The 27,977-nt window shown below is 40.4% G+C and overlaps 1 protein-coding gene and 1 pseudogene across 3 annotated transcripts in view; both read left to right on the forward strand.

Moving 5' to 3' along the window:
- ZSWIM5 (zinc finger SWIM-type containing 5) overlaps positions 1 to 27,977 on the forward strand; it is a 189,892-nt gene that overhangs the window by 115,852 nt on the left and 46,063 nt on the right. For all 3 annotated transcript variants that reach the window (XM_019017414.4, XM_063699338.1, XM_055347357.2), the window contains exon 2: positions 3,953 to 4,309. In XM_019017414.4, the coding sequence (XP_018872959.3) occupies positions 3,953 to 4,309 (357 nt within the window). The remainder of the gene's footprint in view (positions 1 to 3,952; positions 4,310 to 27,977) is intronic.
- Positions 19,839 to 21,458, forward strand: LOC129523775 (oligosaccharyltransferase complex subunit OSTC-like; annotated as a pseudogene).

Genomic DNA, 27,977 nt, shown 5'->3' on the forward strand with positions numbered 1-27,977 from the left:
TTAGAATGGAGCCTAACACATAAGAAGCCCTCATAAAGGCTAAGTAAAAGACCTTTGCTTTGTAAGATCAGCCACCATTTATTAAATAACTATAATATGCAAAGTTCTGTGTCTAACATTGTGGGAAATTCAGTGATAGTCACTATAGAACCATAATGTATCTGCACAAGATTAAACCATGGAGATCATTTAGGCCAGCCTGTCATCTTAAAAATGGAGAAGCTGAGGTCCAATGTTTTTGTAAATACACAACCAGGGTGTTTGTTTTTTTTTTATAACATAGTGATGAACAATACACAGAGAAAGCCCTGACCTCATGAGCCTTACGTCCTAATAAGATAACTATTGATGACTATTTCAGTCTCAAATCTAACGAATATTCTTACTCAGTTTTCATGCAGGAAGGGAAGGAGAAGTTGGGCTCAGAGACTGTGCTGCAAGCCAAGTGTGCCTAAAGCATTGAACGGATAAAGCAGAAATGTTTCTATGTTTCATTTTGTTTGTTTGTTTGGTTGGTTAGTTGTTTTTTGTTTGTTTGTTTTTATTTTGAGACAGAATCTTGCTCTGTCACTCAATCTGGAGCGCAGTGGTGTCATCATGGCTTATTGCAACCTCAACCTCCTGGGCTCAAGTGATCTCCCACCTCAACCTCCTGAGTAGCTGGTACTACAGGCATGTGCCACCATGCCCAGCTATTTTTTTTTTTTTTAGAAACAGGGTCTTGCTATATTGCCCAGGCTGGTCTTGAACTCCTGGCCTCAAGTGATCCTCCTGCCTTGGCCCCCCACAATGCTGGGATTACAGGCATGAGCCACCTTTAGACTCAGGGGCTTAGTAACTAGGCTTTTCCACATTGACATTACTATTTAGTTTGAAATTTTAATGTAGCCCTTCTGTGAGGGTCTTTGTATCAGGATTCAAGTCATTTCTCAACAATGTACTACATACTTCTGAATGGCCTGAGGGAAATTAAGAATGTACTTTCTCAGCACCTAGTTTTCAACCACTGTGAAACTTGGCCATTGGGGAAGTTGTCTCTTATCCCCTTTACATGGAGAGCTAGTAACAATAATTGCATTAAAACATTAGTAATACATCTGTAGGACATTTTATGGTTTTACAGAGTTCTTTTGAGAGGTAAGCAGAGCAAGTATTATTATACCTACTTAGAAGATATCTAAGGCTCAGAGTTGTAAAGTGGGTGGCCCAAGACTCCATAGTAAATATCAGGTTCTAGCTGCCTAATTCCTAGTGTAATGTGCTCTTTGCTATATATTACTCTGCTGGCAATGTCTGGTGGGTATAGGTCTGGAGAGGAGCTGCTTCCCAACCCTACAGTTCTCTTCTTTAGTTCTTTTTTTTTTTCTTTTTCTTAAAGAGACAGGGTCTCACCCCATGTCCCAGGCTGGAGTGCAGTGGCACCATCATAGCTATCTAGCAACCTCAAACTCCTGGACCCAAGCATTCCTCCCACCTCAGTCCTGAAGTAGCTAGGACTACAGGTGTGTGACACCACACCCAGCTTGCTTATTTATTTACTTATTTTATTTTATTTTACCTTACTGTGCAGTCAGGTCACAAATTTTTTTGATTTTTTGTAGATACGGGGTTTTGCTATGTTGCTGAGGCTGGTCTTGAACTCCTAGCCTCGAGCAATCCTCCCACCTTGGTCTCCAAAAGTGCTGGGATTACAGCACCTGAGCCATGTTGCCCAGCTTTCTTAGTTCTTAAGTGAAGGTAGTCTTTACCTGTAATTAATCTTTACCTATAATTAATTTGAATGTAACTTTTTGATTTTGCTTTAAACAAATGACAGTAAATATTTTTAAACCTGCAGCTTGTTTTGCTGAGAAAAAACCTCTGTAGGGTTTAACCAAACCTGGAGGCTATGAAGTTAGTGAATTTATTTTTATCTTTTTCTTGCTCTGGAAATTAATCTGAATGTTTTCAGTAATGTGTACCTTTCTTTGGATTAGACCTAAATGTGGCTTTATGTGATAATTTCGCTAGGTTTTATGAGTGTACTTGTAAATTTGGGTCTTATTTTAATTAACCATAACTGTCTGAAACTTGAATTTTGGAAAGTTTTCTCTGCATTTGTTAATTCTGCCAGGTCACGATGATGGCTCTGAAACTTATATATGTACCTTTTATTACTTGACAAATATTTCTCCAACAGATATAAGATTATTTAAAATAGCTTTCCTGTTCACAGTGTGTAGTCCAGTTAAACAGGAAAGTCTCTGAAATTAGCCTCACCTTTGTTCCTGTCTCTACTATAACATTTGGCACATCATATTGTAATCATTTACTTATATGTGTAGCTGGGACTACAGGCACGTGCCACCATACCGGCTACTTTTTTTTTATTTTGTGTAGAGACAGGGTCTCACTGTGTTGCCCAGGCTGGTCTCCCAACTCCTGGCCTCAAGTAATCCTCTCACCTGAACCTCTTGAGCCATTGGGATTATATATGTGAGCCACCGCACTAAGCATGTCTGTGGGTTTTGATAAGAACTTTGTTGTGGCACCTTTTAGAGGTAATGAAATATAATGAAAAGAAAATTAACATTGAAGTCAGTCAGACCTCCTGGTTCCAAATCTCAGGTCTGTCACATTTGCTAGTGCCTTGGGCAAATTACTTAAACTTTCTGAACCTCAGTTTACATACCTTTAAAATCAGGAAAATAGTACTGATTTTATAAGGTTGCTGTGATAAATTATTAAAAGTACCCAAAACAGTTCTCCTACATAGCAGATGCTTCACAAATATCCTCTTTTTTTGTTAGCATCCCTAGGCCTAGCAGTTCAGTACTTAAGGTCTTATTAAACTTTTGTTGAATGACTTAATGATCAGATGAATACATACTCTTTTCAAAGAAGAAGAATCATATTTAAAGTAAAGAATAGCCAGGCATGGTGGCTCATGCCTGTAATCCCAGCACTTTGGGAGGCTGAGCCAAGCGGATTGCTTGAGCCCTGGAGTTCAAGACCAGCCTGGGCAACATGGTAAAACCCCGTCTGCACTAAAAATACAAAAATGAGTCACTGCGCCTGGCTCGTTTTTTCATTAGCCTTTCCTTTATTTTCCTGTATTTTTGCACTCGAGCCTGAGAGTGGGAGGATCACTTGAGCACAGGAGACAGAGGCCGAAGTGAGCCAAGATTGCACCACTGCACTCCAGCCTCGGTGGCAGAGCAAGACCCCAAAGATAAAAATAATAATAAAGCATAATTAATATTATAGAATTGATTTGCTATTGATTTTATCTTTTAATTTTGTTATGTTAAAAATGGGTTCTCCCTACATTTCAAAATTATTGTTACTGTGTGCCTGGTGAGTAGAGGTATAACACTACATAGTTTCATTGCACCTAGCTGTGCCTTTCATGTCTTAAATTTCTTGCCTTTTATGTATTCCACGTGAAATTTTATGTTTTAAAGAAGAATTATTTTCCTTAGTCTTCTTTGATCTTCCTTCTGTCCTTCCTCATGGCATTTTGGATTATCTTTCATTTGTGACATCTACCTTACTCTAGATTATACAGATATTATTTGTAGACTTGTCTTTGCCTACCACCTAGAGCTGAAAATCTACTACAGGGGTCCTTAACTTATTTAGGATTCCTTATTAGTCTTTCTGAGACTATGATGATAGCTATGAACTATCCCCACCCCCAGAAAAATGTATACACATACAAACTAAAGTTTTCATATCAGTGTGAGTTCAGGAGGTTCACGAACTCCAGGGTAAGGACTCTTTCTATATTGTGTGTTTCTTCGGAGCAGTAACTGAATTTCATTGACCTTTGTGTCTGTGGCAAAGCCTATCATGTACGTGTGTAGGAGATACCCAATACATAATTTATGAATTGATGAATTTACATGTAAAATGAGAATCTAAGTTTATTACTCTAGAATCTCTAAACACAGTTTCTTTTGTGTTTCCTTAGGCTTTCATCTGAGTGGCACAGTAACTGAGCTGGCCACTGCCTCTGAACCAGCAGTGACTTATAAAGTTGCAATCAGTTTTGATCGATGCAAAATCACCTCAGTGACATGTGGCTGTGGGAACAAGGACATATTCTACTGTGCCCATGTGGTAGCGCTCTCACTCTACAGGATCCGTAAACCAGACCAAGTCAAATTGCGTCTTCCTATCTCCGAAACCCTTTTCCAGATGAATAGGGACCAGCTACAAAAGTTTATTCAATATTTAATCACGGCACACCACACCGAAGTTCTTCCTACTGCACAGAAACTGGCAGATGAGATTCTATCCTCCAACTCAGAAATCAACCAAGTGAATGGTAATTGTACAACTTTTTTATTGAAAAAAAAAAAGGTCTTTTTCATCACCACTTCACCAAAGCAACCCTCTTACCTCTACTTTGTTGCTTTATTACATGTTAAGAGGTTGGGATATTTCTGCAGTTGCAATCACTTAACTTTAATCATTTCATTCTATCCAAACAACTGTGTTTAACTCTAAGTTTCTTAAAGCAGTCCAACTGTGTATCTCAAAAAGATTTTGGTGAAAAAGAACAGAGAATGATAGTATTATATATTGGTCCAGTTTATGGACTTTGTCGATGCAGTCCCTGTCCCTAGGAGCCTGAAGTGTTAAAACAGTGAAAGAAAGCACAAAATAATTTGCATCATTCAGTGAATTGAGATGGATATGAGAATTCCCTTGATATTTCAGGACCCTACATTAGCATCAGAGTTATCCTAAGGAGGATGTGTTAGCATTGTGCTTATGAACTATATATTGGGGGTGCATTAATGGAGAAAGAGTTTATGTTCACTCATTCATTCAACAAATATTAAGTACCACGTGCAGGGAATAGTGCTGATTGTTGAGGGTCTAAAACAGACATGGTTCTTAAAGTAGCTTATAACCTAGTAGCAACAACAGACAGGTCTGAAACAAATGCTTGTTTTTATAATGAAACCAGATTGTAGAAGCCTAATCATAGAAAACCATTGAAAATTTTTAAGAAGGGGCCAGGCACAGTGGCTCATGCCTGTGATCCCAGCACTTTGGGAGGTCAAGGTGGGTGGATCACTTGAGGTCAGGAGTTCAAGACCAGCCTAGTGAACATGGTGAAACCCTGTCTCTATTAAAAATACAAAAATCATCCAGGCATGATGGTGCATGCCTGTAATCCCAGCTACTTTGGAGGCTGAGGCGGGAGAATTGCTTGAACCTGGGAGGTGGAGGCTGCAGTGAGCCGAGATCACGCCACTGCACTCCCGCCTGGGTGACTGAGCGAGATTCCATCTCAAAAAAAAAAAAAAAAAAAAATTTTAAGAAGAAGAGTTAATAAGCCAGTTTTCATTTTGCTTTTTAGATCCCACTGTGTTCCAAGCATCATGCAAAGGACTTTATTTATTTATTTTTTTTATTATACTTTAAGTTCTGGGGTACATGTGCACGAGGTGCAGGTTTGTTACATAGGTATACATGTGCCATGTTGGTTTGCTGCACCCATTAACTCATCATTTACATTAGGTATTTCTCCTAATGCTATCCTTCCCCTGCCCTCCACCCCACGACAGGCCCCGGGGTGTGATGTTCCCCGCCCTGTGTCCAAGTGTTCTCATTGTTCAATTCCCACCTTTGAGTGAGAACATGCAGTGTTTTGTTCTCTGTCCGCAGAGGACTTTATATATATTAATTGATTTAGGTTTCAAAACTACTTTGTGGGGTATAATAATTTCTACTTTATAAATAAGGAAGTTATTTATAACCTAGTTCATTTGACATAAGAATTTTTTGAATTTCTCTAAAGTTTTTTGAGTTTCCCTAAACTACCTTTCTCTTTTGGATGATAACTGATACAGTTTGGATTTGTGTCCCTGCTCAAATGTCATATCCAGTTGTAATCTCCCATGTTGGAGGAGGGGCCTTGTGGGAGGTGAATGGATCATGGGGGCAGATTTCCCCCTCTCTGTTCTCCTGATAATGAGTGAGTTTTCACAAGATCCAGTTACTGAAAAGTGTGTAAGCACCTGCCCCTTCTCTCTCTTCCTCCGGCTCCAGCCATGTAAGATGTGCCTGCTTCCCCTTTGCCTTCCACCATGATTGTAAGGTTCCTGAGGCCTCCCAAGCCATGCTTCCTGTACAGCCTGCAGAACCATGAGCCAATTAAACCTCTTTTTAAAAAATAAATTACCCATTCTCAGGTATTTTTTTATAGCAGTGCAAGAATGTACCAATACAGAAAATTGGTACTGGGAAGTCAGGCATTGCCATAAAGATACCTGAAAATGTGGAAGCAGCTTTGGAACTGGTTAGAAAAGTGGCAGAGGTTAGAAAAGTGTAGAGGGCTTAGAAGAAGACAGGAGGATGAAGGAAAGTTTGGAGCTTCCTAGAGACTTGTTAAATTGTTGTGACCAAAATGCTGATAGTGATATTGACAATGAAGTCCAGGCTGAGATGGTCTCAGATGAAGACGGGGTGCTTTTTGGGAACTGGAGCAAAGATGTTTGAGGCATTGTGCCCCTGCCCTTGGGATCTGTGGAACTTTGAACTTGAGAGTGATGATTTGGGGCATCTGGCAGAAGAAATTTCTGTGCAGCAGTGTTGAAGATGTAGCCTGACTGCTTCTAGCAACCTCAGCTCATATTCATGAGCAAAAAAAAAAAAAAAAAAAAAAAAAAAAAAAAAAAAAACTAACCTAAAACTAGAACTTATATTTAAAAGGGAAACAGAGTGTAAAAGTTTCGAAAATTTGCAGCCTGGCCGTATGGTAGAAAAGAATTCCCCCTTTCAGGGGAGGAATATAAGCTGGCTGCAGAAATTTGCTTAAGTAAAGCCAAGACAATGAGGAAAATGTCTCAAAAGCATTTCAGACACCTTCATGGCAGCCCCTCCCATCACAGGCCCAGAGACCTAGGAGGGAAGAATGGTTTCATAGGCCAGGCCCAGGGCTCCGCTACCCTGCTCCTTAGGACACTGCTCCCTGCATCCCAGCCACTCCAGCTCCGGCTGTGGCTAAAAGGGCCCCAGATATGTCTTAGGCCGCAGCTCCAGAGGGTGCAAGCCATAAGCCTTGGCGGCTTCCACATGGTGTTAAGCACAGAGGTCAAGAGTTGAGGCTTGGGAGCCTCTGCCTGGATTTCAGAGGACATATGGAAATGCCTGGATGTCCAGGCAGGAGTCTGCTGCAGGGGCAGAGCCTTCATGGAGAACCTCTACTAGGGCAGTGTGGAGGGGAAATGTGGGTTGGAGCCCCCATACAGATTCCCCACTGGAGCACTGCCTACTGGAGCTGAGAAGGGGGCTACTGTCCTCCAGATCCCAGGATGGTATATCCACCAACAGCTTATACTGTGCACCTGGAAAAGCCACAGGCACTCAACACCAGCCCTTGAAAGCAGCTGTGGGAGCTGAGCTCTCAGGGGGTGGAGCTGCTCAAGGCCTTAGGTGCCCACCCGTTGCATCACTGTGACGTGGATGTGAGACATGGAGCCAAAGGGAATTATTTTGGAGATTTAAGGTTTAGTGACTGCCCTGCTGGGTTTTGGACTTGGCTGGGGCCTGTAGCCCCTCTCTTTTGGCTGATTTCTCCCTTTTGAAATGGTAGGTGTATTTACCCAATGCCTATACTTCCATTGTATCTTGGAAGTAACTTGTTTTTTATTTTACCAGCTCATAAGTGGAAGGGACTTGCCTTGTCTCAGATGAGGCTTTGGATGGTGGACTTTTGAGTTAATGCTGAAATGAGTTAAGACTTGGGGGACTGTTGAGAAGGGTGATTGTATTTTGCAATGTGAGAAGGATATGAGATTTAGAAGGGGCCAGGGGCAGAATGATATGGTTTGGATTTGTGTCCCCACCCAAATCTCATATTGAATTTGTAATCCCCACTGTTGGAGAAGGGCCTGATGGGAGGTGATGGGATCATGGGGGTGGATTTACCCCTTGCTGTTCTCATGATAGTGAGTGAGTTCTCATGAGATCTGGTTATTTAAAAGTGTGTAGGCCAGGCGCAGAGGCTCACACCTGTAATCTCAGTACTTTGGGAAGCCAAGGTGTGTGGATTGCTTGCACACAGGAGTTTGAGACCAGCCCGGGAAACATGGCAAAACCCTGTCTCCACAAAAAATTCAAAAATTAGCTGGGCATTGCGGTGCATCCTTGTAGTCCCTACTACTTGGGAGGCTGAGGTGGGAGGATGGCTTGAGCCCAGGAGGCAGAGATTGCAGTGAACCAAAATTGCACCGCTGCACTCCAGCCTGGTGGTAGAACCAGACTTTATCTCAAAATAATAAATAAATATAAATAAAAGTGTGTAGCACCTCCCACTTCTCTCTCTTCCTCCTGCACCAGCCATGTAAGACATGTCTGCTTCCCGTTTGTCTTGTAAGTTTCCTGAGGCCACCCCAGACATGCTTCCTGCACATCTTGTGAAACCGTGAGCCAATTAAACTTTTCTTTATAAATTACCCAGTTTCAGTTATTTCTTTATAGCAGTGCAAGAGCAGACTAATACAATAACTTAGCTACTAGTGTGAAAGAGGCAATGAGACCAGGTGGATGGCCTGTATAATAGAGTAGTCTACATGCCAAAGGACCTGTCTTTCCCAGTTGTTCAACAGAGCCAATCAAGTCTTACAAACAACCTCAGAAAGAACAGTCAGAGCTGGGCATGGTGGCTCACGCTTGTAATCCCAACACTTTGGGAGGTCAAGGCAAGAGGATTGCCAGAGTCCAGGAGATGAAAACAGCCTGAACAACATAGTGAGACCTCATCTCTACAAAAAAATCAAAAAATTAGCCAGACATGGTAGTGTGTGCTTGTGGTCCCAGCTACTCAGGAAGCTGAGGCAGGAGAATTGCTTGAGCCCAGGATGTCAAGGCTGCAATGAACAGTGATCATGCTACTGTCCTCAACAGAGTAAGACTCTGTCTCAAAAAAAAAAAAAATAAAAGGAATAAAGAAAGAACAGTCAGACAGGCTTCCAGGAACTCTTGCTCACTAGCAAAAATGTTTCGTTGCTTTATACTCAAAGTTGCAGTGTTTACATAATAACTGAGCTCTCTCTATTTGAGTGATGCTGTCAAAAAGTAGCTCTCCATATCTCTTCTTATCCCACACAGAGAGGCTGTTCTACTCTGACCTCCTTTTTGAGACCTGAGTTCTGCCCCCATCCCCCAGGCCTGTAGCACCAGAGAGAAGAATAGCTCTGTACCCTGACAGCTGGGCTGTGGCCTGCTTTGTGCCTCATTCCCACTATCTTTTCCCCCAGAATTATTTCCAAGCTCTCTTGCCTCTTCTTGAACTGGCTGCCTTGGTTCAGGACCTGTATTGGCCTGTCTTTTTCACCACAACTGTCACCAAAACAACCCTCTTCCCTCATTACTACTGTGCTGAAGAAACCTACATTCCTCATTACACTTCCCATTCCCATATCTTAATTTTTGTCTGAAATTAGGCTGCCACAATCAACTTGAGATGTGATTCTCAGCCTTCCCCAGGAACTACTACTTCTGTATACGTGTTTATCCCATACTTATATTAGCTTTCTACAACAGGTTCCATAGTATTCTACAGGCCCTTTCCTGATCTATTTCTGTAACCAGTACTGGTATAAGCAATGATACAAAAAGGGGAGATATCACAGAGATAAAATGGACTGGACTGAAAATCCAAGTGTATTGGATGAGTGAGGACTGAATAAGAAGAAGACATAGAACTGAATTCCAAAATGTCTAGCTAGGATGGCATTGATGGTTTTGATAATGATGTTGCCATTCATTAGAGAACAAAAGAGGAGAAATGAATTTAGGAGGAAGATAGATTTAAGTTTGAGATACTTCTAGGACATTTAGATAAAGATTTCTGACAAACAGTTGAATATATGGACCTGGAACTGAGGGAGAAAGTCAGAATTTTTGAAATAAAAAATTTTAGATAAAAATGATGTTTAAAATCATATTTCTGTTCCCTGCTAAATCTTTAAACACTTATAACATTTTCCTTCTCCTTTCTCTTTAACCCCATTCCTCACCAAAACAAACCTAAAACAGCAGGAAAAAAATTCCTAAAACTGCTAGCTGCCTGCTTTTAATCTTAAGAACAGATCCAAGCTTTGCTCTGCTCCCCACTTCCCTGAAACCATTTCTTGTATTAGTCCCTATATGTGTTTGTAGCTAGACATTGCCTTGTCTTTTTTAGATGGGTTACTCAAATTTGACTATCCTTCCAGCTCTGCCTCCAGCATTACTCTATGCCCTATTTGTGATTTGCTCTGGTAACTCCATACCCCAAGATTCTCTGGGATACAGCATCCTGGCCAGGACTTCAGTTTCTCTTATCTAGAAAGAAAGATTGAGGAAGGAGGCAGAACAAGCTGGCAGAATAGAAGGCTACACCAATTGTTCCCTACCTCCTCACATGAGGACACCAATCTGAGAACCATCTACACACAAAAAAAGTACCCACATAAGAACCAAAAATCAGGTGAGCACTCACAATATCTGGTTTTAACTTCATATTGCTAAAAGAGGCACTGAGGAAGTAGGGAAAACAGTCTTGAATCACCAGTGCCACACCTCCCCAATCGCCCAGCAGTCATAGCATGGTGTGGAAAGCATCTTGGTGCATTGGGAAAACAGAAATTGCAGCATTTCTGAGGCATTAAACTCAGTGCTGCCCTATTATAACAGAAAACAAAACCAGACCAAACTCAGCTGACACCTCCCCATAGAGGGAGCATTTAAACCAGCCCTAGCCAAAGAGGAATTGCCAGTCCCAGCAGTCCAAACTTGAGTTCCAGCAAGCCTCCCCTCTGTGGGCTAAAGTGCTCTGGGGCCTTAAATAAACTCGAAAGGCAGTCTAGGCCGCAAGGACTGCAACTCCTAGGCAAGTCCTAATGCTGAACTGGGCCCAGAGACAGTGGACTGTGGGGAGACATGTGACCTATTGAGACACCAGCTGGGGTAGCTGAGGGAGTGATGGCATCACCCTTCCCTTAACCCCAGGCAGTTCAGCTTACGGCTCCAAAAGAGACCCTGTCCCTTTGCTTGAGGAGAGGAGAGGGAAGAGTGGGGATGAGTTTGTCTTGCATCTTGGATACCAGCTCAGCCACACCAGGATAGGGCACCAGTCAGAGTCATGAAGCCCCCTTTCCAGGCCCTAGCTCCCTGTACTACATTTCTTGACACACCTTGGGCCAGAAAGGAACCTGCTGCCTTTGAAGGGAAGGAACTAGTCCTGACAGGATTCATTGCCTGCTAACTGAAGAGCCCTGGGGGCCCTGAATAACCAGCAGTGATACTCATGTACTACATTGAGAACCTTGGGTGAGACTCTGAAACTTGCTGGCTTAAGGTGAGTCTCAGGACATTCCCAGCTGTGGTGGCTATGGGGCAAGATGCCTTCCACTTGAGAAAAGTGAAAGTAAAAGCAAAGGGGACTTTGTCTTGCACCTTATGTACCAGCTCAGCCACAGGGTCTAGAGCACCAAGTGGCCTCTTGGGGTCCTTCATTCCAGGACTTGGCTCTTGGATGGCTTTTCTAGACCTGCCCTGGGCCACTGGGGAGTGCACTGCCCTGAAGGGTGAGTCGCAAGCCGGGCAGCATTCCCCACAAGCTGACTGGAGAGGCCTTGGGCCTTAAATGGTAGTCTGGCAGTACTCCTCATGGGCCTGTGGTAATGGTGGCCATGGGAGGCTCCTCTGCCTTTGAAGAGGGGCAGGAAGAGTGGAAGTGTCATGTGCGTCCATGTGAAGAGACCACCAAACAGGCTTTGTGTAAGCAACAAGGCTGTTTATTTCACCTGGGTGCAGGCAGGCTGAGTCCGAAAAGATAGTCAGTGAAGGGAGATAGGGGTGGGGCCGTTTTATAAGATTTGGGTAGGTAGTGGAAAATTACAATCAAAGGGGGTTGTTCTCTGGCTGGCAGGGGTGGGGGTCACAGGGTGCTCAATGGGGGAGCTTTTGAGCCAGGATGAGCCAGGAGAAGGAATTTCACAAGGTAATGTCATCATTTAAGGCAGGGACCGGCCATTTTCACTTCTTTTGTGGTGGAATGTCATCAGTTAAGGCAGGAACCAGCCATTTTCACTTCTTTTGTGATTCTTCACTTGCTTCGGGCCATCTGGACCTATACGTGTCACAGGGGATACACGTGCAGGTCACAGGGGATACGATGGCTTAGCTTGGGCTCAGAGGCCTGACAGGAAGGACTATGTCTTGTGGTTTGAGTGCCAGCTCAGCACTCAGCACTCAATGGAACAGTAGGTGAACATCTAAGGTTTTTTTACTCTAGTCCCTGGCTCCTGGATGGCACCTCTGGACACACCCAGAGTCTGGAGGAACCCACCATCCTGAAGAGAAGGACACAGACCTGGCTGGCTTTGCCACCTGCTGATTGTGGAGCCTCAGGGCCTTGAGTGAACACAGATGGTAGCCAGGAAGTGGTTACAGCAAACCTTGGGTGAGACCTAGTTTGGTGCTGGCTTCAGATTTGACCAAGCACAGTCCTAGTGGTGGTGGCCACAAGGGTACTTATGTCACACTACTACCAGCTCCAGGTAGCTCAGAACAGAGAAAGACCCCATTAGTTTGGGAGAAACTAAGGGAAGAGAGCAAGAGTCTGCCTGTGGTTGCCCAGAGAATTCTTCCGGATCTTGTTCTAGACCACCAAGGTGGTACCTCTGTGGGTCTGCAAGAACCACAGCATTACTGGGGTTGGGGTGACCACTAAAGCAGATACAGCTTAGATCACAATACCCAAGTCCTTTCAAATATCTGGAAAGCCTTCCCAAGAAGGACAGGTGTTGCGGGAAGTCAGGGACCCCCAAACGGAGGGACCGGCTGAAGCCATGACAGAAGAACGTGGATTGTGAAGATTTTATGGACATTTATTAGTTCCCCAAATTAATAGTTTTGTAATTTCTTATGCCTGTCTTTACTGCAGTCTCTTAACATAAATTGTAAAGATTTCATGGACACTTATCACTTCCCCAATCAATACCCTTGTGATTTCCTATGCCTGTCTTTGCTTTAATCTCTTAATCCTGTCAGCCAAGAAGGACGTATGTTACCTCAGGACTACGTGATAATTGCATTAACTGCACAAATTGTACAGCATGTGTGTTTGTACAATATGAAATCTGAGCACCTTGAAAAAAGAACAGGATAACAGCAATTGTTCAGGGAATAAGAGAGATAACCTTAAACTCTGACCACCGGTGAGCCAGGCAGAACAGAGCCATATTTCTCTTCTTTCAAAAGCAAGTGGGAGAAATATCGCTGAATTCTTTTTCTCAGCATGGAACGTCCCTGAGAAAGAGAATGCGCACCTAGGGGTAGGTCTCTGAACTGGCCCCCCCGGGGCGTACCTGTCTCTTATGGTTGAGACTGCAGAGGTAAAATAAACTCCAGTCTCCCATAGCGCTCCCAGGCTTATTAGGAAGAGGAAATTCCCACCTAATAAATTTTGATCAGACCAGTTGATCTCAAAACCCTGTCTCCTGATAAGATGTTATCAATGACAGTGATGCCCGAAACTTCATTAGCAATTTTAATTTCGCCTCGGTCCTGTGGTCCTGTGATCTCGCCCTGCCTCCACTTGCCTTGTGATATTCTATTACCCTGTTAAGTACTTGACGTCTGTCACCCACATCTATTCGCACACTCCCTCCCCTTTTGAAAATCCCTAATAAAAACTTGCTGGTTTTTGTGGCTTGTGGGGCATCACGGATCCTACCAACGTGTGATGTCTCCCCCAGATGCCCAGCTTTAAAATTTCTGTCTTTTGTACTCTGTCCCTTTATTTCTCAAGCCAGCCAACGCTTAGGAAAATAGAAAAGAACCTACGTGATTATTGGGGCAGGTTCCCCGATAGACAGGTACAAACAAGCCCAGGCTGAGAAGACTACAACAAATACCTAACTCTTCAATGCCCAGACATTGACAAACATCTACAAGCATCAGCACCATCCAGGAAAACATGACCTCATCAAGTGAACTAAAGGTACCAGGAACCAATCCTGGAGAAACACAGATGTGTGACCTTTCAGAAAGAGTTCAGAATAGCTGTTTTGAGGAAACTCAAAGAAATTCAAGATAACACAAAGAAGGAGTTTAGAATTCTATCAGATAAATTTAACAAAGACATTGAAATAATCCAAAAGAAGCAAAAATTCTGGAGCTGAAAAATGCAATTGGCATACAGAAGAATGCATCAGAGTCTTTTAATAGCAGAATTGATCAAGCAGAAGAAGGAATTAATGAACTTGAAGACAGGCTATTTGAAAATTCACAGTCAGAGGAGATGAAAAAAAGAATAAAATGAGTGATACATACCTACAAGATCTAGAATATAGCTTCAAGGGACAAATCTAAGAGTTATTGGGCTTAAAGAGGACGTAGAGAAAGAGATTGGGGGTAGAGAGTTTATTCAAAGGGATTATATTAGAGAATTTCCCAAACCTAGAGGAAGATATATCAATATCCAAGTACAGGTAGGTTATAGAACACCAAGCATATTTAGCCCAAAGAAGACTACTTCAAGACATTTAATAATCAAACTCCCAAAGGTCAAGGATAAAGAAAGGATCCTAAAAGCAGCAAGAGAAAAAGTAACATACAATGGAGTCTGGCAGCAGACTTCTCAGTGGAAACTTTATGGGCCAGGAGAGAGTGGCATGACATGTTTAAAGTGAAGGAAAAAAACTTTTATCCTAAAATAGTATGTTTGGCAAAAATACCCTTCAAACATGAAGGAGAAATAAAGACTTTCCCAGACAAACAAAAACTGAGGGCTTTCATCAACACCAGACTGGCCTACAAGAAATGCTAAAAGGGAGTACTTCTATCAGTACAAAAAGGATGTTAATGAACAGTAAGAAATCATATGAAGGTACAGAACTCAATGGTGATAGTAAGTAGAAGAACACAGAATATTATAACACTGTAACTGTGATGTGTAAACTACTTTTAAGTAGAAAGACTGAACTATGAACCAATCACAAATAATAACTACAACTTTCAAGACATAGCATAATAAGATAAAAGTAGAAACAACAAAAAGTTAAAAAGCAGGGGCACGAAGTTAAGTTGTAGAGTTTTTATTAGGTTTCTTTTGGCTTGTTTGTTTGCTTATTTAAACAGTGTAAGTTGTTATCAGTTTAAAATAATGGGTGATAAGATAGTATTTGCAAGCCTCATGGTAACTTCAAGCCAAAAAAAAAAAAAACAGATACACAAAAAGTTAAAAGTAAGAAACTAAATCATGTCACCAGAGAAAGTCACCTTCACTAAAGGAAAACAGGAAGGAAAGAAGGAAGAGAAGACCACAGAACAACCAGAAAACAAATAACAAAATGGCAGGACTAAATCCTTACTTATCAATAATAACACAATGTAAATAGACTAAGCTCTCCAATAAAAAGACATAAAGTGGCTGGATGGATTAAAAAAAAATTAGACCCAGGGATCTGTTACCTACAAGAAACACACTTCACTTATAAAGACAAACATAGACTGAAAATTAAGGGATTGAAAAAGGTATTTCAGTTCAATGGAAACAAAAAGGATCAGGAGTAGCTATACTTTTATCAGACAAAATAGATTTCAAGACAAAAACTAAAAGAAGACACAAAGAAGGTCATGATATAATGATAAAGGGGTTAGTTCAGTAAGAGGATATAACAATTGTAAATATATACACACCCAACACTGGAGCACCCAAATATATAGAGCAAATACTATTACAGCTAAATAGAGAGACCTCAGTATAGTAATAGCTGGAGACTTCAACACCCCACTATTAGCATTGGACACATCTTCCAGACAGAAAATCAACAAAGAAACATTGGATTTAATCTGCACTATAGACCAAATGCAACTGATAGATATTTACAGAACATTTCAGCCAGCAGCTGCAGAATACACATTCTTTTCCTCAGTACATGGATTATTCTCAAAGAGACCACATGTTAGGTTACAAAACAAGTCTTAAAACAGTCAAAAAAAAATTGAAATAAGCATCTTCTCTGACCAATGGAATAAAACTAGAAATCAATAACAAGAGGAATTTTGGAAACTATACAAATACATGGAAATTAAACATTATGCTCCTGGATGACCAGTGGGTCAATAAAGAAATTAAGAGGAAATTGAAAATTTTCTTAAAACCAATGATAATGGAAACACAGCATACTAAAACCTATGGGATACAGCAAAAGCAGTACTAAGAGGGAAATGTACAGCTATAAGTACCTACATCAAAAAGAAGAAAAACTTCAAATAAACAATCTAATGATGCATCTTAAACAACTAGAAAAGCAAGAGCAAACCAAACCCAAAATTAATAGAAGAAAAGAAATAATAAAGATCAGAGCAGAAATAAATTAAAATGAAAACAATACAAAAACAATCAATAAAACAAAAGGTTGGTTTTTTGAAAAGTTAAACAAAATTGACAAACCTTTAGCCAGACTAAGAAAAAAAGAGAGACAACCCAAATAAATAAAATCAGAGATGAAAAAGGAGACATTACAGCTGATACCACAGAAATTCAAAGGATCATTAGTGGCTACTGTGAACAACTATATGCCAGTAAATCAGAAAATCTAAAAGCAATGGACAAATTTCAAGACTCATATAACCTATCAAGACTGAACCATGAAGAAACCCAAAACTTGAACAGACCGGTAACAAGTAACAAGTTCAAAGCCATAATAAAAAAAGTCACCCAGTAATGAAAAGCCTGAGACCCAGCTGAATTCTACCAAACATTTAAAGAAGGATTAATACCAATCTTACTCAAACTATTCTGAAAATAGAGGAGGAAGAAATGCTTCCAAACTCATTCTACAAGGCAAATATTACCCTGATACCAAAACCAGACAAAGACATATCAAAAAAATAAAACTACAGGCCAATATCTCTGATGAATATTGATGCAAAAAATCCTCAACAAAGTACTAGCAAACTGAATTCAACAATACATTAAAAAGATCATTTATCATGACCAAGTGGGATTTATCCCTGAGATGCAAGGATGGTTCAATATATGGAAATCAATCAATATGATACATCATATCAGCAGAATAAAGGATAAAAACTATATGATCATTTCAATTGATGCTGAAAAAGCACTTGATAAAATCCAACATCTCTTCATGATAAAAATGCTTTAAAAATGGGTATAGAAGGAACATACCTCAATATAATAAAAGACATATATGGCAGACCCACAGCTAATATCATATTGAATGGGGAAAAACTGAAAACCTTTCCTCTAAGATCTGGAACGTGACAAGGATGCCCCATGTTACCACTGTTTTTCAACATAATGCTGGAGGTCCTAGCTAGAGCAAGCAAATGAGAGAGAAATAAGGGGCATTTAAATTGGAAAGGAAGAAGTCAAATTATCCTCGTTTGCAGATGATATGATCTTATATTTGGAAAAACCTAAAGACTCCACCAAAAAACTATTAGAATTGATGAACAAATTCAGTAAAATTGCAGGATACGAAATCAACATACAAAAATCAGCAGGCTGGGCGTGGTGGCTCATGTCTGTAATCCCATCACTTTGGGAGGCTGAGGAGGTGGATCACCTAAGGTCAGGAGTTTGAGACAAGCCTGGCCAACATGGTGAAACTCTACCTCTACTAAAAATACAAAAATTACCCAGGCATGATGGTGGGCACCTGTAATCCCAGCTACTTGGGAAGCTGAGGCAGAAGAATCGCTTGAACCCAGGAGGCAGAGGTTGCAGTGAGCTGAGATCGTGCCACTGCAACTCCAGCCAGGGCGACAACAGTGAGACTCCACCAAAAAAAAAAAAAATTCAGTAGCAATTGTATATGCAAACAGTGAACAATCTAAAAAATAAATTTAAAAAGTAATCCCATTTACAATGGCCACAAATAAAATTAAATACCTAGGAGTTAACCAAAGAAGTGAAAGATCTCTATAATGAAAACTATAAAACACTGATGAAAGAAATTGAAGAAGACACCAAAATATGGAAAGATATTCCATGTTCATGGATTGGAAAAATCAATATTGTTAAAATATTCATACTACTCAATCTACAGATTCAATGTAATCCCTATCAAAATACCAATGACATTCTTCACAGAAATAGAAAAAACAATTCTAAAATTGTTTTTTGCTATGTGAAACCACAAAAGACCTGGAATAACCAAAGCTATCCTAAGCAAAAAGAACAAAACTGGAGTTATTACTTGACTTCACATTATACTACAGAGCTATAGTAACTAAAATAGCATGGTACTGTCATAAAATAGACACACAGACCAATGGAACAGAATAGAAAACCCAGAAACAAATCCACACACATACACTGAACTCATTTGTTACAAAGGTGCCAAGAACATACACTGGGGAAAAGACAGTTTTTTCAATAAATGGATGCTGGGAAACTGGATATCCATATGCAGAAGAAATGAAACTAGACCCCTATCTCTAGCCATATACAAAAATCAGATAAAAGTGGATTAAAGACTTAAATCTAAGACCTGAAACTATGAAACTACTACAAGAAAACATTGGGGAAACTCTCTAGGACACTGGACTGGGCAAAGATTTCTTGAGTAATAACCCACAAGCACAGGCAACCAAAGCAAAAATGGGTAAATGGGATCACATCAAGTTAAAAAGCTTGTGTACAGAAAGGAAATAATCGACAAAGTGAAGAGACAACCCACAGAATGGGAGAAAATATTAGCAAACTACCCATCTGACAAGGACTTAATAACCAGAATATATAAGGAGCTTAATTCAATAGGAAAAAATCTAATAATCTGATTTTAAAATGGGCAATAGATCTGAACAGACATTTCTCAAAAGAAGACATACAAATGGCAAATGAGTATATGAAAAGGTACTCAATATCATTTGTCATCAGAGAAATGCAAATCAAAACCACAATGACATATCATCTCACCTCAGTAAAAATGGCTTATATCCAAAAGACAGGCAATAAGAAGTGCCGGTGAGGATGTGGAGAAAAGGGAACCTTCGTACACTGTTGGTGGCAAAGTAAATTGGTACAACCACTATGGAGAATAGTTTGAAAGTTCCTCGAAAAACTAAACAGAGCTACCATATGATTCAGCAATCCTACTGCTTTCCAAAGAAAAGGAAATCAGTATATCAGAGAGAGGTCTGCACTTGCATGTTTGTTTGTTGCAGCACTGTTCACAATAGCCAAGATTTGGAACCATCCTAAGTGTCCATCAGCAGACGAATGGATAAAGAAAATGTGGTTACTTATACAGAGTGGAGTACTATGCAGCAATAAAAAAGAATGAGATCAGTTGGGTGCAGTGGCTCACACCTGTAGTCCTAGCACTTTGGGAGGTCAAAGCAGGCAGATTGCTTGAGCTCAGGAGTTCAAGACCAGCCTGGGCAACATGGCAAAACTCTATCTCTACAAAAATTACAAAAAAGTAACCAGGTGTTGGTGGCATGCACCTGTAGTCTCAACTACTGGGGAGGCTGAGGCAAGAGAATTGCTTGAGCTTAGGAGGTTAAGGCTGCAGTGAGCCATGATCATGCCACTGCACTCCAGCCTGGGTGACAGAGTGAGACCCTATCTCAAAAAAAAAAAAAAAAATGAGATTCTGTGATTTGCAACAACATGGATGGAACTGGAGGTTATTATGTTAGGTGAAATAATCCAGGCACAGAAAGACAAACATCATCACATGTTCTCACTTATTTGTGAGATCTAAAAATCAAAACAATTGAGCTCATGGAGATAGAGTAGAAGGATGGTTATGAGAGGCTGGGAAGGGTAGTGGGGGGATGTCAGGGAGGTGGGGATGGTTAATGTGTACAAAACATAGAATGAAAAAGACCTAGTATTTGATAGCACAACAGGACGATTATAGTCAATAAATAATTTAATTGTACATTTTTAAATAACTGAAAGAGTATAATTGGATTGTTTGTAACACAAAGAATAAATATTTGAGGTAATGGATACCCCATTTTCCATGTTGTGATTATTATGCATTGCATGTCTATATCAAAACATCTCATGTACCCCATAAATATATACACCTACTATCTACCCACAAAAATTAAAATTAAAAAAGAAAGATTGAATACCAAGAGAAAAGTAAGATAACTTGAGAAGTCAGGTCAGGAACCATGTTTTGCTAATTTCTGAGTGTCCCTCACCAAGCACGATGCCTATAAAATAATCAATGTTCTATAAGTGTTTGTTGATTGAAAACATCCTTGAATAAACAGGTGATGAAAGAGGAGCCAATGTAGGAATTAACAAAGTAATGGGAAAAAACTAGCAAGTTATTATCAAAGAAAATGTAGCATTGAGTTTCAAAAAGTGAATGGTCAACAGTGTGGAATACTGTGGAAGATAGAACTAACAAACATGGAAAGACAATTTGGGGGAAATACAAACTACGCAGAAAGAATAAAACTTTGAAAAATTATTAGTATCAGAAATAAAAAGATATTGCAACCTATGAAATAACAACTAGATACTACAAAAACAAATGCAAAGAACAGAAAAAAAATCATGAATATTACAAATTTGATGGCAGAAAATTTTAAAACTCAGTAGAATTGTTGGAACATAAAATTCCTACGGAGAACAGCCCTTGCTGCCACCAACATGGAGACTTTGTACCGTGTCCCATTCTTTGTGCTCGAATGTCCTAACCTGAAGCTGAAGAAGCCACCCTGGCTGCCCATGCCGTTGGCCATGACTGTGTATGCTCTGGTGGTGGCGTCTTACTTCCTCATCACCAGAGGAATAATTTATGATGTTATTGTTGAACCTCCAAGTGTTGGTTCTATGACTGATGAACATGGGCATCAGAGGCCAGTAGCTTTCTTGGCCTACAGTAAATGGACAGTATGTTATGGAAGGACTTGCATCCAGCTTCCTGTTTACAGTGGGAGGTTTAGGTTTCATAATCCTGGACTGATTGAATGCACCAAATATCCCAAAACTCAGTAGATTTCTTCTTCTATTCATTGGATTCGTGTGTGTCTTACTGAGGTTTTTCATGGCTACTCAAGTATTCATGAGAATGAAACTGCCAGGCTATCTGATGGGTTAGAGTGCATTTGAGAAGAAATCAGTGGATACTGGATTTGCTCCTATCAAAGAAGTTTTAAAGGCTGTACCAGTCCTCTAATATGAAATGTGGAAAAGAATGAAGAGCAGCAGTAAAACAAATATGTAGTGAAAAAACAGGAAGCATATTGAAGCTTGGCCTAGAATTTATTCTTGGTATTAAAGAGACAAGTTTATCACAGTATTTTGTTTTTCCTGCTGACCTATTGCTATGCCAGCGATGTTGAGTGGCATTTTATTAGTTTTTCATTTCTTAAAGAAAATATACTCCATATCTACAACTATAGTATCAAATAAAGTGATTATTTTTTGCAACCCCCTTAAAAAATTCCTATGGAGTAGAGCAAAAACAGAGATGAAAAAGAGGAGGAAAAATGTATCAAAATTAAAACGAGTCCTCAAATTCCAGTGTTTAATAGGGGTTTAATTGGGGTTTCAGAAATAGAAAACAGAGGTAAGGAATTCACCAGCGAAATAATTGAACAAAATTTTCTAGAATAAAACGTGAATTTCTTTTTTTTTTTTTTTTTTTTTTGAGACAGAGTCTCGCTCTGTCGTCCAGGCTGGAGTGCAGTGGCGCGATCTTGGCTCACTGCAAGCTCTGCCTCCCGGGTTCACACCATTCTCCTGCCTCAGCCTCCCCAGTAGCTGGGACTCCAGGCGCCCACCACCACGCCTGGCTAATTTTTTGTATTTTTAGTAGAGATGGGGTTTCACCGTGTGAGCCAGGATGGTCTCGATCTCCTGACCTTGTGATCCACCCACCTCGGCCTCCCAAAGTGCTGGGATTACAGGCATGAGCCATTGTGCCCGGCCCAAAAACATGAATTTCTAAAGTGAAAAGATTCCGACTGGGTGGGATGGCTCACGCCAGTAATTCCAGCACTCTGGGAGGTCAAAGCAGGAGGATCGCATGAGCCCAGGAGTTCAAGACCAGCCTGGGCAACAAAGTAAGGCCCCCATCTCTACAAAAAAAAAAAATCAAAAAAATTAGCTGGGCATGGCGGTGTGTGCCTGTAGTCCCAGCTGCTCAAGAGGCCGAGGCAAGGCCAGAGGATTGCTTGAGCCCAGGAGTTTGAGGCTGCAGCAAGCTACAATGGCACCACTGCACTCCAGCCTGGAAGACAAAGATCCTGTCTCAGAAAAAAAAAAAAAAAAAAAGACAACAGCAACAAAACAGTGAGAGGATTCCACTAAATGCCAAGAAAGGGAAAAGAATAATCTTTTCAATAAGCGATGCTGGATCAACTGGAAATCAAGTTTCCAGTTGAAACTTGATTTCTGCCTGATACCGTTCAGAAAAATCAGTTGTGAATGGATTGCGGATATAAATGTGAAAAGTAGAAGAGTAAAACCTAAAAGATAATAGAACACCTTCATGTCCTTATGGTAGAGAAAAATTTCTTTAGTAGGAAAAGGCCAATAAATTGGAATACATTAATTTTTTTTTTTGAGACGGAGTTTCGCTCTCATTGCCCAGACTGGAGTGCAATGGCATGATTTCAGCTCACCGTACATTAAAATTTTTAAATTACCATTTATCAGCCAAGCACTGTGTCTCACACCTGTAATCCCAGCACTTTGGGAGGCTGGGGCAGGCAGATCACCTGCAGTCAGGAGTTCAAGACCAGCCTGGCCAGCATGGTGAAATCCCATCTCTACTAAAAATACAAAAATTAGCCAGGCATGGTGGTGTGCACCACCTGTAATCCCAGCCACTTGGGAGGCTGAGGCAGGAGAATGGCTTGAACCCTGGAGGCGGAGGTTGCAGTGAGCTGGGATCACACCACTGCACTCCAGCCTGGGCAACAGAGTGAGACTCCATCTCAAAAAAAAAAAAGAAAAAGAAAAATTGGTTCCTTAGACTTAATAACCCCCTCAGGACAGGTCTCATTATATAAGCTTCAATGCTTACGTGGAGGCTGAACCCACACAATGGTTTGTTTCATAATTATTTATGAAAGACATCCTTTCTATCTTATCTTCACTTGTCACCATTTCTCTTATTAGTTTTAGTCCTTAGGAAAAAATTCAGACTATAGTGTTAAAAGTATCATTTACATTGACTAGTTCTACTTTACTGTTACTAAAGATAAGTGGTTTCATACTCATCTCTTTCTGTGAAAAGACTAAAATGTTCTAACCAGTGAACATATAAGGGCATTTTAATTTAATTTGATTTTTAAACTAAAGAAAGGATTTTTAGAAAAGATGCTGCCTGGGAGTTAGTGAGAGATAGCTGAAGAAGCCAGTTTGTGAACTCCACACCTAGTTTATCTACTTAAGTGATTTGTGCCCTTGTTTATTCCTTAATGCTGTCCTCTACTGTGACATTTGAATATTGACATTTCTTATAGATTAATCTTACATTTTCTCCTCTTCTTATTTTATATGATCTCTGTAGGCAATCTCAGTTACATCCTTGTCTTCAAATATTATCTACATTCCATGACACACAAATGTATTTCTTTCTTTCTTTCTTTTTCTTTTTCTTTTTTTTTTTTTTTTTTTTTGAGGCAGGGTCTTACTCTCTCACCTAGGCTGGAATGCAGTGGCACAATCACAGCTCACTGCAGCCTCAGTCTCCCTGGGCTCAGGTGATCCTCCCAGCTCAGCCTCCCAAGTAGCTGGGACTACAGGCTTATGTCACCATGCTTGGCTAATTTTTGTATTTTTTTATAGAGACAGGGTCTCACTGTGTTGCCCAGGCTGGTCTTGAACTCTTGGTCTCAAGCAACACACCCACCTTGGCCTCCCAAAGTGCTAGGATTACAGGCATGAGCCACTGTGCCCGACCTCACACATGTATTTCTTCAGCCCATATCTTTTGAGCGTTAGACTCTATATCCAACTATTTAATGTCATAAAGGCATCCCAAGATCAACATACCCAAATGTGATTTTATTATCTTCTTTCCCAAATTTATTTATCCTCCTGTATTCACCATATAGCACCACCATCTAGCCATGGAATCATGATGAAAACCTTGTAGTTACTCCTAACACCTTTGCCTTTTGTGTATTCCACATGCAATATATTGCAAGATCTGTTAATTTTATCTCTGAAATATATTTCATAATTTTCTACTTCTCCCTATTAAATCATACCACTATAATCTCTCACGTAAATTGCTATAGTAGCCATCTAACTGATCTTTCAGTTTCCACTATTAATCCCCTCTATTCCATTCTTCACACCACCATCCTTCAGTGGCCTCCTATTACTGTTAGGATTGAGTCCAAATTTCTGTGGCATACAAAACTTTGCATGATCTGGCTTTTGCCTGCATTTTCACATGATATTCCCTCTCCTTGAGAGAATATCCTCCTTTCCCATGCTATTTCTATCCTCCTTCCCTTATTATAGTTGTATTTAATTACCAAAGTAATTTATGACGTAATGTTTTTTTTTGAACAAAAAGTACACAGTATTTCTTCCACTCTCTGCCAGGCTAACTCCTATTTATTCTTCAAGTGTCAGCTTAAATGTCAGTTTCTCAGAGAAGCCTTCTCTGGCTCTTCTTCCTTTCCACACAAAAATGTGTACATGTGATTATTTGCTTCAGGTCTCTCTCCCCAGCTATAAGCTCCGTATCGGCTTTGTTTACCATTATATATCCAGTATTTGGCACAGGCACAGGTTCTGTACATATCAAGCTCTCTATAAATATTGGCTGAATAAATGAAAATGAAAATGTCTTAGAAAATTCTCCATGGGGGGAATACTATGCAGCCATAAAAAATGAAGAGTTCATGTCCTTTGTAGGGACATGGATGAAACTGGAAACCATCATTCTCAGCAAACTATCGCAAGGACAAAAAACCAAACACCACATGTTCTCACTCATAGGTGGGTATTGAACAATGAGAACACATGGACACAGGAAGGGGAACATCACACTCCGGGGACTGTTGTGGGGTGGGGGGAGGGGGGAGGGATAACATTAGGAGATATACCTAATGCTAAATGACGAGTTAATGGGTGCAGCACACCAATATGGCACATGTATACATATGTAACAAACCTGCACATTGTGCACATGTACCCTAAAACTTAAAGTATAATAATAATAATAATAAAATTAGAATTAAAAAAAAAGAGAAAATTCTCCATGGGGTCTCTTGCCAGTTCATTCTCTTCCCAAATGACTTTGCTTGCCTCAGCAATCACACCAACTCCTTGTAGTTTGTTACCTCGATGCCCCAAATATTAACTCACTTCCTTTTTTGCTGCTGTCACCCATTTTAGCAGCTCAGTTTCTCCTGGGGTCCATTGTAGACCAGCAAACATTTGTACAATTTACTTTCCTTTTTCTCCTATCAAATAAACAAACCCTTTTGAAGTTTAGGTGAAGTTGTACTGTTAGTAACTCTCAAGGTTTTGCCTCGTCCTAGCCCTATCCCAGCAGTTTTCCATAGATACACACTAGGCGTTTATAAACTGTGCCTTATTTCTTCCACAGCTACTGCCACTATCATCACCTGGGTGCCAAGGGTTCTCCGCTTTTTTCCGTACCCCTTCAAACCCTTAGAGGAGAGGGTGTCAGTCCACACTTCCAGCCAGTTGTTTAAGGCCGACTGCCCTAAAAGACTAGATCCTGTTCCTGCTTTTTCATATCCTAACTTAACCACCCAAGGGTCAGAATTGGTATTCAAACCATCTCTGCCCTCTGCTGCTGGAGCACCATTGCTGTTCATTCCAACCCCAATCCTTAGCTCCAAGGTACTCAACAACCCAGTCCTTGGTTTAACCTGGTTTATCTCAGTTTTATCTCTATGGATCTCCTGAAAACCAGAATTGTTAGGAGTTAGACTCCATAACCTGCATTTTTCACAGAAACCCCAAGTAATTATTTTGTATATCAATATCTGAGAATCACTGTACTGGTGAGAACTCTAATTATCCTCACTGTGGGAAAAATGCATTATTCTGACTAATTCCATATTCTCTGTAGCAGAATAAGCTGAGAAAAGATGGGATTTGGCTATCTTCAGATACACCGTCAGTTACAGCTTCAGGGGACCTAAAACCAACTGGTGAATCCAGCAGTATGAGACTGAAGGCCAAAGTATAGCCTTGTAGTAAAGAGACAGGCTTTGGAGAGAGACCAATATATATATCCTGGCTAATATACTTTACATCTAAGTCACCTTGTCTAAACTTTAGTTTCTTCATTTTAAAATTAGGAGAATAATATGGCCTCATAGAGTTGTTATGAAGGTTCCTTGGAATTTATTCGATAAATATTTATTGAGCACCTACTATATGGCAGGCACTTTTCTATGTGTTGTGAATATACCAGCAAACAAAAACTTTTACCCTCAAGGAGCATACATTCTAATGGGTATATGTATAAAAAGTGCCTCTAGCATATAGAAAGAACTCAATAAATTCTTGTTACTTACAAATATTTAAGGATAAGGAGGATATTTGTTTTGTTTTGCCACTTTTGGGATATAAAAGAAGCATAGGACACAATATATGCCTATGTGGTGCTTAGTGAGATATGTATTTGTTCATTCTATAAATATTAACTCAGTGCTGTGATGAGCCTGACACTGTGAAGTACAAAAATGAATCCCTATTTTTAAAAAATTTCAATTTAGTTGGGAATATATGAGAAATGCAAAATTCTAATGTAAAACAAGGTGCAAGAGAAGTAATAATAAAGTGCTATGAAGAACATTTAAGGAACATAATAATAAAGTACTATGTAGAATGTTAATTAGTAAGTGAATGAATATCAGGAGAATACAAATACAAAAAATAGAGTTATTGCCTTTATATGCTGAGCACATGAGCATAATAAGATGGGCATACTTTCGGCAGGTGGCAATGGAGTATATGGCTAATTCAGTGAGAAGGTTAAAAAAGAAATCTGTTGCCAAGTAAACTGGCAATACATGAACCTCAGCAGTGTTAGCCTCTCTGTACACTAATTTTATGATTTCTTTTTTTTTTTTTTCTGAGACAGAGTCTCACTCTGTCGCCCAGGCTGGAGTGCAGTGGCGCGATCTCGGCTCACTGCAAGCTCCGCCTCCCAGGTTCACACCATTCTCCTGCCTCAGCCTCCCAAGTACCTGCATGTAGATGCACCCACCACCACGCCTGGCTAATTTTTTGTATTTTTAGTAGAGACCGTGTTAGCCCGGATGGTCTCGATCTCCTGACCTCATGATCCACCCGCCTCAGCCTCCCAAAGTGCTGGGATTACAGGTGTGAGTCACTGCGTCTTCCTATGGTTCTGTTTCTCATTGTGGCCCTGACTCTGGAGCTGAAGTAATATTAACAATGAGAACTGTTGGGTTTTTTGGTCAAAGAACAGGTTAGAGGAGGGAGGAGGAAAAGTATGTCATAAGCCAATGTGGTTGAGTTCTGGGAACACTGTTTCTGGCTGAAGCATATCATAAGTGTAGGGGAAGACAAGATGAAAAATAAAAGATAGGGCCTGAGCATAGAGGGCCTTGAATGGCATGCTAGGGCATTTGGACGTAATTTAGTAAGAATAGGGCATGACTGAATACTTTTGAGCAGGGAAGTGATTATGATCAGGACTATGTTTATTTGGAGAGTTCTCAGAGCACTTAAAACAGAACTACGATGCCACCCAGCAATCCCATTACTGGGCATATACCCAAAGGAGAATAAATCATTCTACCAAAAAGATACAGGCACTCATATGTGCACAATAGCAAAGACGTGGAATCAACCTAGGTGCCCAACAGCAGTGGATTGGATAAAGAAAATATGGTACATATACATCATGGAATTCAACACAGCTATTAAAAAAAGACCAAAATAATTTCCTCTGCAGCAATGTGGATGCAGCTGGAGGCCATTATCCTAAGTAAATTAATTCAGAAATAGGAAG

The sequence above is a fragment of the Gorilla gorilla genome, chromosome 1 (assembly GCF_029281585.2).
Source record: "Gorilla gorilla gorilla isolate KB3781 chromosome 1, NHGRI_mGorGor1-v2.1_pri, whole genome shotgun sequence".
Classification (NCBI taxonomy): Eukaryota; Metazoa; Chordata; class Mammalia; order Primates; family Hominidae; genus Gorilla; species Gorilla gorilla.